The sequence below is a fragment of the Cuculus canorus genome, chromosome 1, assembly GCF_017976375.1.
Source record: "Cuculus canorus isolate bCucCan1 chromosome 1, bCucCan1.pri, whole genome shotgun sequence".
Lineage (NCBI taxonomy): Eukaryota > Metazoa > Chordata > Aves > Cuculiformes > Cuculidae > Cuculus > Cuculus canorus.
The window spans coordinates 86,344,689-86,358,530 of NC_071401.1; the positions used below are offsets into that span (position 1 = coordinate 86,344,689).

Genomic DNA, 13,842 nt, shown 5'->3' on the forward strand with positions numbered 1-13,842 from the left:
GAATAGAGAGTTATCTTGCTTTTTCCCCCAGGTATTCCTCAAAAACTAAACATAACTATTATTCCTATGTATTCTTGAATGTATAAATTGTAAAAATAACTGTGATTTACAAAGAACAAACCCATATTTGAATATAACTATGTAAACATAACACGAGCTTAATTTTATAGAACCAAATTCTTTTTATGTAGTATAGATTCTGCAAATTCATATAGATGATGAAGTAAGGGTGAGGAGAAAAGGGTTCAAAGGAAATACGTCAATTGTATGAACTCATCTTTAATTCCTGTTTTTATTTCCTAAAGAAAGACTGAACCTATGCAATACTGCAATAATTTCCTTGAAAAATAATCTCACAATCATTGCCTTTTTTTCAGGTCTTCATACTGTCTAATAAATGGCTTATTTTGTATGAAATGTTTACATTCTTTGTTTTTACACTTTCAAAAACGTGTAAAAATTCGCTTTAAAAGGCAATAATGGGTTTTAAATATAATTCAAAGTTAGACTTCAACAAGTGTAATATGCATATTTCTGCAAGCAGAATGACTTAAGAGTTACCAGTGTTAGCACAGAAGTCACAACCTTCAGGGTTTTAATTCAGGTTAATGGCACGGAGACCCTTTCCTATGACTAATCATGCAGCTATCTTGCAGAGTAGCTACCAGTCTCACTTAGTATCTATAATATACCTGTTCACTGATGCTGGCCAGATGATTGCATTGGTTTTTTTTACTGGTACTTCAATAGCAAAAAGCAATGAACAACATACTTATACAAATCAGCTCATATTCTCAGCTTTCTATTTCTCAAAGTGTGAGAAATAGAGCCCTGCTTCAGCCCAGGAAGAGGTACTGCATTAGATATAGTTGAGTCTATCAGCTCCTACATGATAGAGGTGTTTAAGGGACGGGTGGACGAGGTGCTAAGGGGCATGGTTTAGGGAGTGTTAGGAATAGTTGGACTCAATGACCCAGTGGGTCCCTTCCAACCTAGTGATTCTATGATTCTATGTCACACTATCCAGGTACCAAGTGCATTGGATTCCATCATGATGGAAAAGGAGTGGAGGGCTGTGCACTTTTGCGGTCAAGAATGTTGACAGTGTCGGCACAGAAAATTAATTGCTAAATCACAGCAAAAATAAATCTTAAGTTCAAAATCAACAAATCATTTGGAGAATTTTTACAGATAAAAACTAAGAAATCATCATGGAAATTGTATTCACCACACTGCTAGCCACAGAGGCAGTCTTTAATATAGCTGGGTTACTACACAGTCATTCATGATTTAGTCTGATAGTTTGCTTTCCTTTTTTTTTTGCTGTACAAGAAAGAAGCGATTAATCTATCTCAGAGGGCAAAGTACAGTTTTGCTACAGAACAAAGTTTAGTCATGCATACAATACATATGAGGGCATATAGGAATTAGGCTTGCATTTCATATAAAGTCTACAATTCTTTGGAAGACTTGTCTCAATTAAAAATTAAAACATGGGAGTAGTACATATGCTGGCTTTGAATAAGCGCTGTAAAGTTAAGGCATATGTACACACTTCATCTGAATTCAACGGAGTATGTGATTCTAAAATTAATTTGCATATTAAATAGGAACAGGTTCTTATGCAATATGTAAGTGTTATCCATTTCTACTTAAACTTCAAATGAAACAAATACAGCTTCTTCCTCAATAATATGTTTCAAGGCCAGGAACGGAATAGCATTTAAACAATGTTATGTCACATAGGATAGAGCCTGAATAGTATCTGTATATGCTACTAAAAACAATGTAGTATAAACATGTGATATTATTTTAACATATCATGAAATGTATTTATTTGGTGGAATAAAAAGAATGAGGTAATGAGAGGGGAGGGGAGGTTGGGTTTTTTCTTTTTTTTTTTTTTTTTAATTATGGGTATGGAGAAGTCTAGCCTGCATAGACACCTTTACAGTCATCAGTTTCAAGGATCAATCTCTGATCTCCAGGTTAGATGTCCAGAACAGTTTGTATCTACCTAAAGTGAATTGGCTGTGTCCACATGCAAAGCATTTGGCCTGACTTTTCTCTAAACTATAAGAAATTCATTCTTTGTACTTCAATAACTGAAGATATGTAACAGTCCACCACAGAAGGCTGCTTCTAGGATGAAAGTGTGTTCCATCCTATAGTGAAGGGCATAAGGACATGCAAGCATCACAGGGTGACAAGACCATGTCTTCTACAAACTTCTTCAAAAATTTAATCTACTAATTTTTCCACCTTAAACACAGATAGTTGGTTAATTCTGGAAAGAGAAACCAGAACTGAAGAACTAATACAGATGGAGGAGATGAAAGAAGATGCTGCGGCTCTACTACGGGGGATGGAGTTGAAAGCTTCTTACTAGCCTACAGCTATACTCTGTGAATTCTTTCGTTTCCTTCCTTGTTCAAGAATAAATGTATTTCATTACATATAGTGATCACATTCTATATTTTCTACAATATGCTTCCACTATGAAGACATACAATATGAAATTAACATGAAAATTTGAAATGTATGATCACTGACTTTCACTTACGTTCCTTCTATATGTAATTTGGAAAACCTTTGCTAGAACTGTCACCTGATGGAACTGTATTTCTCATGGCAATCACATAAAGTGTCTGAAAAAGGCTTATCAAATATTACATTTTCCATATTTGCTGAAACATTATATGATAGCAGAATCACCACTTACTGCGGTCAGTAATTATTGTTCTGGCCTCTTGATTGCTTGTCTTGTTTTTTAGGTTTTGTGCAGCAGTTATTAGTTCATCCAGTTGGGGACGTCTTTGCTCCAGATCCTGTAGTATTGCCTAGTTGCACACAAATATAAAAATAAAACAAAGAAGAAAGTATGTAGAGCTGTTGAGAAGACCACATATAGGGATATTTTTTTGGTGTCAGCTAGATTTAAAGCAGAAAGATTGTTTGCTTTTTCAAATAGTATGAAAAATTTGGTCTAGACTTTCTAAATATTGTTATTCTTAACATAAAAATACCAAGTATAACTTTATATAGTTTTAAAAGAACCTGTAAAACTAAATGTAAAATGACAGCAATTCTTCATTTTTTAACATATCAAATTATGTAAGGGTAAGCTGTTTTCCTCTATAAAACTATGGAGTGATGATATTCTTCTATATTGTCTTAGATTTTACAGTGTGTTTTTAAATAGACATAGGGGCTTACATTCTTACTAGATTAGACAGAAGTTTCCAAGTAACTCACAAAAGCTAATTAATAATGTTTGCTTTTTTAACACGTTAAGACTGTTTAGTGACTATCTATTGGTTTAAATCCAGTGTAAGACTGCTAATGTTGCTTTTTTCTATCCTGACATCTTACCTAGCAGAAAAGTAATTTCCAGTCACAATAATTTATATGTTAGTGTAAAGGCCAGGTGATCTCACTAGAAAGTAAGAAGTAGGTCTAGAGTTGTATACAGGGAGAAAAGATGGGCTTCAGAATAATGAATCATGGTCTTTAGGGGGTAATAAAACCTAAAATATAATAGCTTTTAATATAATGAAAATGAGAACTCAGGGAAAGTAAGTCACAAAGATTTATGTGTATATATTTTAACTTACTTTGGAGGCCTACTGAAGAGTAAACAAGGAATCAGTTCAAGGGTTTTCCAGATTAAAAGCATCCAAGAATATACTGAAAGGATATTGACCAATTTTAGCAACTTCAAGTCCCTATTGTATATCTTCTAGGAGATAAACACTAGATTTTCCAGTCTTAGGAGCTGGAAATAGCAATATGAATTACCAAATTATGAAAAAATGACTTTGTTCTGCCCATAATTTTAAGTCACCAGAACAGAAGAGTACACTGTCAGATAAGCCAGTTATCATTTTTCAGGCTTTTTTTTGGTGGGCAGAGATTGTATAATCTGTTAGCATGCTTACCTGGCTTCCGACTATGTCTTGAGTATTTTATTGTCTTCCCCCAGCCCCCAAATACTTTTATTCTAAATAATCATATTATTTTAATAAGCTGTTATTCAGTGCCTGCATTGGGTGGAAAAGACCTGCAGTGATTGATCTTAAATTTGGCCCTCCAATCTGAGAATACAGTTACATAATTTCACCAAGTTGAAGGTGACAGGTAAAGGCCTAATATAATTTTCTCTTCAATTAGATTAATAATACAGGAATATCACTTCCAGTAACTACAGCATGTATCATGGCAAGCAAGTCAAAAGCTCCACAGTTTCACTTTTGACCAGTTACAAGATCTTTAAAAAAAACCCATTTTTTTAAAGATATTTATCTAGCTATCCCCTGTGAAATTCTTGCCTTTAACTTCTGTAGCAGTTCTTTGAAAATCTATTGTAACTGGCTTTCTAAACTCATACCCAAAAGTTTTGATGGTATTTTTCACTTGTATACTGATTGGATTGCACACAGAGACACGTAGTTAAAGCAGCAGCTTGCATAATTAAGCGAAGAACAAATTTCTCATTAGAAGTCTCTCCTTAGTGAAAGCACTCAAGAAAAAGAAATAAAACCTACTGATGCAGTTACTACCTCTAGATATCTATGTGCCTTCAAAATTCCATTTTCTAGGAAGACAAGTTAATGAGTGACATGAATTTTGCAATAGAAAATGCAGTCCCACTGCAGTCTAACAACATCTGCATTATGCATATGCCAAAATGGACTGTGCAGAAGGAACATTAAAACACGTACAACACGCTCAGATAATTGTGTGGCCTCCAAAGTCATATTTCCTTTGCTTTCTCCTTTCCTTAGTTAGAAACTGTTTAGAAGAGGAAAAGCACGTTAAGTGATTCTAAGGTCTTACACCAATAGTAACTCTAAACTGTTCCTTAAAGTTTCTTACATATAATTTTTATATTTGATATACTGAACAGGAGAATTATTTATCTGATTCAGCCTGAGTGTCCAACCAGACAATAAATTCTGTTTCCAATTTAGAAGAAAGCTTCAGCTATATGAAATCTAGTGAGAAACAAAGCAATAGGTAAGGACTGCTCAGTAATTATATGCTCAGTACCAAAATGAGAGAAGGAAAATGAAATATGCCTATGTACTGTACAGAATGATTTACCCACAAGACTCATCTGTAGTTCCTGAACTGGACACTTGGGAAAACTAGCAGTGTCTCTTTAAAGTGCATCTTGCTAGCTCTGCTGTTTCCTCGGGGACACAACAGTCTCATCCCTATGTAGACTGTGAGACATATTTTCCTCTGCCATTTCATGCGAATAAAATTACATTCTGCTGGATGTACTAACATGTATTTTTGAAAGGTCAGGAAGCACATCTTGAAACCCCTATACTGTTGAATAGATCCAAAGATTCTTGGACCTGTCAGAAGAAAATAATATATAATTCTAGAACAGATTTTTTTTATCTTATTCTTAAAAAGATAACCACTCAGAATAAAAACAATGCTCCTCAAATTAATGTATTCCTTATTTGATTTAATACAAAATGTCTGAGATTTTACACAAAAAAAGGTTTTATTTTATTTGCTAAAACTGCATAAACGAAAATTGCTGAGAAATTGTTACAATGTTTATCAGTACAATTTTACCAATAGCTGGAATGTTAAAGACTTAGTAAATATATATTCCATATGGAAACTACATTGCATGCATGCATACAAACCCTGATGAAAACTTGGATAAAAATAGTCACAAAAATAGATCATTCCTGAGCCTTCCTGTGATTCTGTAGCCTGAAAGTAAACAGCAATGCTTGAACTTCACTTAAAAGTATTATCAAAGTCACAGAAATATTCTGTGACTGGATAAATTAATCATACAAATTGATTTTCTGGGTAACAGAAGACAAGTGCTTTGATGAATACAAATTAAATGACCTCTATATACAATTTTTGGAAAAATAATAACTATATTTAAAGTATTGGCTGAAATGCTCCAAAACAAATAAAAAACCCAAACCAAAACCAGAAGCAGGTCATATATTGAGATACCTTTAAAAATTTTACAAATTCAGCCAAATATTTAACGTTGTAAAGCAGTACCCTCCACAGAAAGTGGAAATTATTAGAAGTTGATGTTACAACAGCCATGGGAAGAAAGACTCGTTACTAGTGGCACCCTGGTGGAGGCACAGCAGATGCAGCAGACCAGATGCTTCTGATTTGGAATGTCAACACACTGAAACAAATGTGTTAAATAAAAACGTGTAATAAAAAAAAATAGAAATAAAAGCTATTATGAAAGGATTTTCAAAAAAATTGAACAGAAATCTATCTAGCCCCATCAGCTCACTGAAAGCACACAGGTACAAAGATTTGGGAAGCCAGGAAGTCAGCTACACTAAAATAATTTTTTTTTTTTAATAAACACCTGTGTTCTTGCATGTATAATTTCCCTTTATTCTCATTTACCTCGTGCTGTTTGGTGCTCTGTAATGGTATAACAATATATTCTGCAAAACATTATAGACCACATTTTAATCAAGAAATTTCTGCTTAATAATAAATGTAATTCAGAGTGAGTAGGTCAACCATGAAGAAGGATCACTGACATCCATATTTGTACAAATATATCAATGAACCCCAAAAGAGATTTTGTTTTTCTTCCACATAAGAGCCAATGTAATAATGCTTAGTGACAGCGCAGTAATGAAAGATGAGATTCAGTCATCAAACCTGCCCGCAGTTTGTTAGAAAGTGATGCTATTCACTTTTAACAATCTTTCCACATTTGTGGACAGCAGCTGCTCAAAAGAAAAATCCAATTTTCAGGTTCCTAACTTTTATGATTTCTTTACACAAAATCGGGACTGAGATATGGAACAAATTGTTCAAGTCAGCAACTGAAATAACTTGTATAAAAATTGCTAAAAAAATAAACTGAAAAACTGAAGCAGGTGAAGTGTGACAAATTCTTGGTGGGACTGCAAGGTTTGAGACTGCAAATTAAAATATTCTCTAGGTTTATAATGTACAGCATGCTACTGCCTGCATACTTGTCACTCTAGCCATGTATGTACTGGTTTGTATATAATATAAGATCTACCCAATCTTTTTTTCCTTTTTTCCTGACCTTATGGCAAACATCAAAGTGGAATATCTGAATTCCAGGACAGTACCAAGTCTTAAAACACTCAACTAATCATTTACTAGTGCTGATTATGAGTGTTTGCTCTTTAATACCACAGGTAACTTTCCTCACATCAAAGCTAGGACTTTAAATCTCCCACTGTTAAACTTCAAACATATAAACGAGCGTTAAGGTTGAACATTATATATGACTGTGCTTTAGTCTGTATGCTGCTTTAAAAAGGCTCTGGGTCTACTTTGTAATGGCTTTACATTCTTAAGTTGAAAAACATTTCTGAAAACAAAGGTCAAATACCATAAAAAAATATGAAATATTATTGGCTAAAGTAGGTCCCACAATTCCATTTTAATGTTTAACTGAGGAATCCTGTGTAGTAGCAATGACTACCGTGTCTTCACCATTTCTCGGTATATTTACATACTAGCAGTCAAATACAGTTTGCTAAGTATTTTATACTTTTTGTTTACTAGGTAAGAACACTAACAATGAGTGATCCAAAAAATTATGTTTGGTCAAAAAGGAGAGTCAGAGAAGAAGAGAAAATTGGAAGCATCATTCTGTCACAAACAACCTAAGGCTGAACTTCCCAACCATTTAGGATGGTTTGTTTTGGCCCACCCCCAGCCTGTTTAATGAAATGAACCAGTGGACCACAAGACCATAATTGAATGATTAATATGGGAATATAAGAGAGAAGGAAGATACAGGGTTTTTTTTTTTTTTTTTGCATGAACCTATTCACTCCTCCAAACTCTACATGATATTCTTAGGGGAAAAAGAACCATAATACCATTAAAGAGTTGTTGATTTGCTTATCTTTTGAACAACTTTAGACTCTAAACCTTAACAAAAAATGAAGCCATTACTTACTGAGCAGAATGTATAGCCACGACAACTTTTACTTAAAACAACTGAGTTTCTTTAGACTGGTAGGTTATCTAAATATAATGTGCTATATAAACACACCTAGAAAGAGAGAAAGCTTCAGAAAAAAGCTTGCTAACAATTTCAGAAAATGCAGATATACAACACCTACAATTCATCTGCATAGTAAAATTGGCTTTGTTAAGTTATTCCTCCCAAGCACAATTTGAATTTGTTTTCTTGTCACTAAGCAGGAAGGGAATATGAGAGAAAATGAACATTTACATACTCTACATTTAAATATCAAATTATGAAATAATTAAAGTAATATAATGTGACAGAGTTTTCTTTTTAATTCAGCTTTTGTTCTGGCTGTTAGCTGTTTCTCTTTTTCCCTCCAAAGCATATATCATTCTAGGAAAATAAGAAGATCTGGAATTACTATTTAGCAGTGTTGTTATCTGATTGGCATCTGTCAGTGAAATCAAAACATTAACAGACTGGACACTGATTTGATTTTGCCTTAGTGATTTATGCAGCTGAAATTCCCATAAGCATGTATTTTTATGCACACTTAATGCCCCCTCAAGAACTAAGTAGCACTCACCACTGTCTTAGTGACTATATCAACTCCATTAGTGATGCTATGGGAAAGCTACCAGTGACAGCTTATCCACTGTCTCACTAAATGCATGAAAAAGCATCATAGAACTTTTTGTATGCTTTTTGTGAGTCACTCAACTAATTTTGTCAGTGGCATTGTAAATATCTGATGACTGGTCCTTTATAACTTATGAATTCTGGTTCATATTAGGAAGTTATGACTGAAAAGTGCAACGTGCTGTTGATGTACACAAAGGTGACTGAACTTTAGAAGAGAAAAAAAGCTTAAAAAATTGAGTTCACAGGGCAATCAAGTACACTGCTCCAGAACTGCGGGGGGCAAGATAACTGTGCTCATCCATCAATGGTGTTGTCAGCAAGGAAGTGTGAATGTAGCATGGATCAGAGTCACAAGTGAGGTACAAGGATGGACTTCTCAAGAGGCTAAAAGTCAGCCAACACCCACTGATATGATTTTTACTATACCTATAAGACCACTAAATTGGGTACCAACACGAGGAAAAAGGTAGCATACACATAAGTTGCAAGACAATAGTAATATGATTTGAAGCATGTCCAGCAAGGCCTTAGAAATAAAAAGGTGGAAGCAAACGAAAGTTCAGCCTGGAGGTTTTTCAGACTAGTAAAATAGATTGCAGTGAAATAAGGATACAATTCACTAGATCTCTTGCACAGGGAGTAATCTAGATGTGAAGTTAAATAAGACTAAATTTGGATATGTGGTATGAACTGATAATGCTGTAGACATTCCACACTCATTCAAGATTCATATCACTTGTTGTCAATAATAAAAGAGAAAAATTCTGTCAGAAGAACTCAAGTGACCAAAGAAGCTCAATGAAACAAACAAAAAAAAAGCCCTACCTTGCTAAACTCTGACTTCCTAAACACACCCCTTTTCGGGAGAAAAAAAAAAAAAAAATTCAGAGAGGGCATTTTTTAAAAGATTTTCAAAACCTTTTCAAAAATGTTTGGCTGTGTGTTTAGTGGAATTTCCAATGGCATGGTTTTGCTAAGCTAATCTATAACTCAGTACCTCCCTTTCATGTTGGCATCTCAGAAGAGATGTGTTTAAGACACAGAAAGGATGCAAGTTGTCCACATGGCCAAGGAACCTGCAACATCACAATGGACTGCAAGACTACTATACTAAAACTAAGCATCTAAAAATGAATTTAACTTAGTAGCTGCTATGGCACCTTACAGTACAATACACAAAGCAGGACCATAATTGTTGAATTAGGAATGCTAATTAGTTTGGGATGCTTAGCTACTATGTGCTAAACAAGATCCTCAGATAAGATTTTTTTTAATAGACTGTCATTTTTACAATAATGCATGTTCGAAAACAATGAGCACTGACAACTATCTCAGCCATCATCTATGGGAAAACAAGCATTGAACAGAGGACATAGGCTTCTTACGTAGGAAGCTCACTGTCTATGCTATTTTCTCCATATAGTGCATATCCAGGAAGAGGGTCAAACCGTCATCAATTAAACTACAAGAAAACAGTGATAAATCACATGTAAGAACTCAAAACTTGAACAGGAATACAGCTCTAGGAGTAAATCCAAGTATACGTGAACTGTGTATGAAATTACAGCCTTTTGCCCTCAGGCAATGTGGCTGTTCAATACCACTTTTGTTTGCAATGAAGTATGAGCTTCTAAACAATCAGGAAAAACTATTCCATGCTAACTTATGTCTTTTTGGGCAATCACACTAAGTAATTCAATGGATGGGAACCAGTGTTAGGAGCTACAGAGCTTCTGCAGTTTCTACATTAGTCAGCAGAAACAAAATCTCTCAGCATGTAGCTATTATATGTGGAATGTGAATTTGCAAAATTTACAATTTTATTCCTCCTATATAACTAATGGTTTTCAGATTAAGAATTTTTCCACTGCACTTTCAAATGCACATTACCAAGTAAAGTGACCACAGAGATTGCTGTTCTGTTTCTCAAAGCTGCAGCTTTAATTTTTTTCTTTACTGTTTTTCCAGATGAGTGGAGTAGTGAACTCATTTTATCTGAAACTGATTCACTGAAAAATGTACTTGTTGAAACGCACTCCAAAAGCCAAGTTACAGGTTCTTTGCCTTGCCACATTCTTAAAGAGATTTTCATCTTGCATAGAACAGTATTGAGCAGATATTGTATTATTAATATAAGCAAATTAAGAAGGTATTTTTTTACTGTTCTTTTAAATTCAAGGTAATATCTAATGTTTTTTGTGGAGAAGGAAGCCTAACAGGCTTGAGTAAAGATGCTATGATTAAAGATTATCCGATTTTATGGGGAAAAGATTAATCTGAATTCATTTTACGCACAGAAAACAATGTAGAATGACTTCCCCAGTTTCTGCTACAGCACCTGGATTTTTTTTTTTTTAATTTTACTGGAAGTTTTCTGGACTAATAGCAAATGAATAACAATTAAGAAAAATAGAGCAGATTGATACAGCATAATTGGCCCGAGAAGTTTCCCTCTAGCACCTTAGGACACTAGATATTTTTCTTAAGAAAGAGGATTTCCTCCTGTTTGTTTGGGTTTGCTTTTGAAAAAGAAAACACAAGCTGTTGTATCAACAGTGAACTTAACATTATTTAGATCAGGGGGTGCGATGGGAGGTGTTTCTTTTTTACCACATCTGACAAGAAATGTTGGAGTAACTCTGGAATAACTTTAGCCCAAATCTAGTAACTGGGATCTTTATCTTTATTCATATCTCACTGTCATTCTGAAAGATGAAAGCCATGCAAAGTAACCAGCCTAGTTTTGGTACATAATCCTTTCTGGCATATTCAGAAACATTTTACTCCTAGAGCTCTACTTCTGCCTTTCATTTTTGTTTCCATTTTTGTTGTGTTTGTTTGGTTGTGCTTTTTTTGTTTTACTTCTAAGTTTTATTCCTCCATATTTCAGTATCTATGTATTTAATTAAGGCCAACAATAACACAAAAGATAAAGGTAGAAACTTGAAAAAATCTGATGTTGTTCATGTTCCATTAACAGTGAAGAAAGGAAATGTATACAGTGTGGATATTGCACAGTCCTTTCATTTAAAAGACTGCAGAGATCACACAAACAAAACAGTGGTGTACTCTGAAAGTGTATTATTAAAAGTTTGGATTAGGCAAGACTTACCTGTACAACTAATTTGAAAGAGGAAATCTCAAGTTTTTGATTGCCAGCGGGAGTTAGTAAATTAATACCATCTTGTCAGGGTAGTGTCATAGAGACATCAGTCTTTTGAAAATACATATTTAGCACTCAAAAACTATAGTTTGCCCTTCAAGATATAAGAAGCTAGAGGGTAGGCTGAGAAACAGATGTAAGTGCTGTGCAGTTGAATATCATTACATGTAGCTAAAGTAGGAGCTGTGGCTGAGTTAGGTCCCCCAGTTATTTTGCAGTGTGAAAAACTAGTGGAGAGTAAATGCCTCAGAAGGCAACTCAGCCCCTCATAAGCTGTGTGGAAAAATGCCTACCAACTTTGTGACTAGAAAAAATATTAATACACAAGCACTCCTTGTCTTGTCACAGGTGATGGGTGTCCTGCTGACATGGGCTGGGTCCTCACTTTCTCCTCCTCTTCCTGGGACTTCTCAGCTCTTTTCTAAGCAACAGATACCATTCAAGGAAGAGACACAGGATAATACCAACCAGAACAGCCTGGTGTAAGGGGCATTTCAGGAAAATGGGAGATAAGACAGACACGGGAAATAGGTGACGCTGCCTGAATGGATGCCTTACCCACTAGAAAATTCATGGGACGCAGGTGAAGAAGGGCTTACTCTGAGGATGATTTTTAAAAAAAAAAAAAACAACAAACCATTTTGAATTTAATTTGAATTTGAATTCATCTATGAAGCCACCTATTTGAGATGAATTTTCAACACTTGTTTCCTCAAATCAGTAACAGTCCTACTTGGTCCTTTTTCTCTCACACATATATAATGTAATTTAAGTATATTTAATCAATTTCTGACTGAGAGCAGTGTTCAAGCATAAAGTTAAGCATAAAACTTAAGCTATTTCTTGTTCAGACAAGGGGAACATTGCTACAAACATTTAATTTATTTCATCTGTAACCGTTGCTTGAGGCAGACGGTGCAGACATTGATTAGTAGCTTGCATAAGGGCCACACAATTCTACTTAAGTGGAAAGAAAATTAGCATTTCTCTTTTTTTTCAGAAAATACAGTTTTATTATCTTTATGACAGTTTAAGAAATATATGTGATATAAATAGAAAAGCAAGAATCACTTCTAAAGTCAAATGACACTACTATAATAAAGGAAGCAACTAATAACTCATTTCATATGTGTATTTAAGAGATTCATATGTGTATATAGACATACAGATACTGATTTTGCAGCGGGCTTTTACAATAACAAAGTTAGAACCCAAAGAAAATAAATTTCAAAATTAATGGCCTTCCTCTCATTTGTATTCTGTAACTGAAAAGTAACTGAGGCCTAAGGGGCAACGAGCTTCAGCAACGCAGTCTGATTGAAGCAGAGGACAGGCATTTCATGCAATACTATTACAACCCACTTATCAATATAATAAATGTTCCCAGCAAAATGAAAATAATCTTAGACTAAACTTCACCATTAAAATTAAAAATGAAAATACCATTCTCTATGCTGTCTTTGTAAAGTAATTTAGAAATACTGACAGTTTTCCACAAACAAGATTTTCTGTGCGTTTCAAAGTATTCTTTTGTTGCTGTAATTCCCTTGCTTTAGAAAAACAGAACTTTTTTATTTTTATCAACTCAACTTTTTCCTGGAACAAAAGAATGAAAATGGGAGTAGAACTGTCTATCCCAGTATATTTTTATTGATACTTAGTTCCTGTTATGTTTTGTCAAATATGAACATTTTATAGATAAAGTAATTCCACAGTTCCAGAAAGTTTTTCTCCAGGTTTTAGTGATACTGTTCTCATGTACTTGCTCCCGTGTGCTACAGAAGATGGGCCTTAACTACATAACAAACTGTATTATGCATTGCTTTGCATTAAAAGTTCTGACATTATTCAGGAATTCACTACATGCAGCTCCATAACAGTGTCAGTCATGGCTGAAAAATAACTCTAAAGATGGGATGAATGTATATAATCCATTTTTATAGTGCTGTTTTTCAACACAAGAAGGGTTTTGTTTGGGTTGCTATTTTTGTTTTGTGGTTTTGGTTTTTTTTAATTCACACACCTCAGGTCCTAAACCCATGGGCTTATGAATCCATGG

The 13,842-nt window shown here is 34.4% G+C and overlaps 1 protein-coding gene across 10 annotated transcripts in view; it reads right to left on the reverse strand.

Annotated features, from left to right (window-relative positions):
* Nucleotides 1–13,842, reverse strand: part of DMD (dystrophin) — a 1,193,355-nt gene that overhangs the window by 281,780 nt on the left and 897,733 nt on the right. For all 10 annotated transcript variants that reach the window (XM_054050408.1, XM_054050369.1, XM_054050393.1 and 7 more), the window contains one exon: nt 2,723–2,840. In XM_054050408.1, the coding sequence (XP_053906383.1) occupies nt 2,723–2,840 (118 nt within the window). The remainder of the gene's footprint in view (nt 1–2,722; nt 2,841–13,842) is intronic.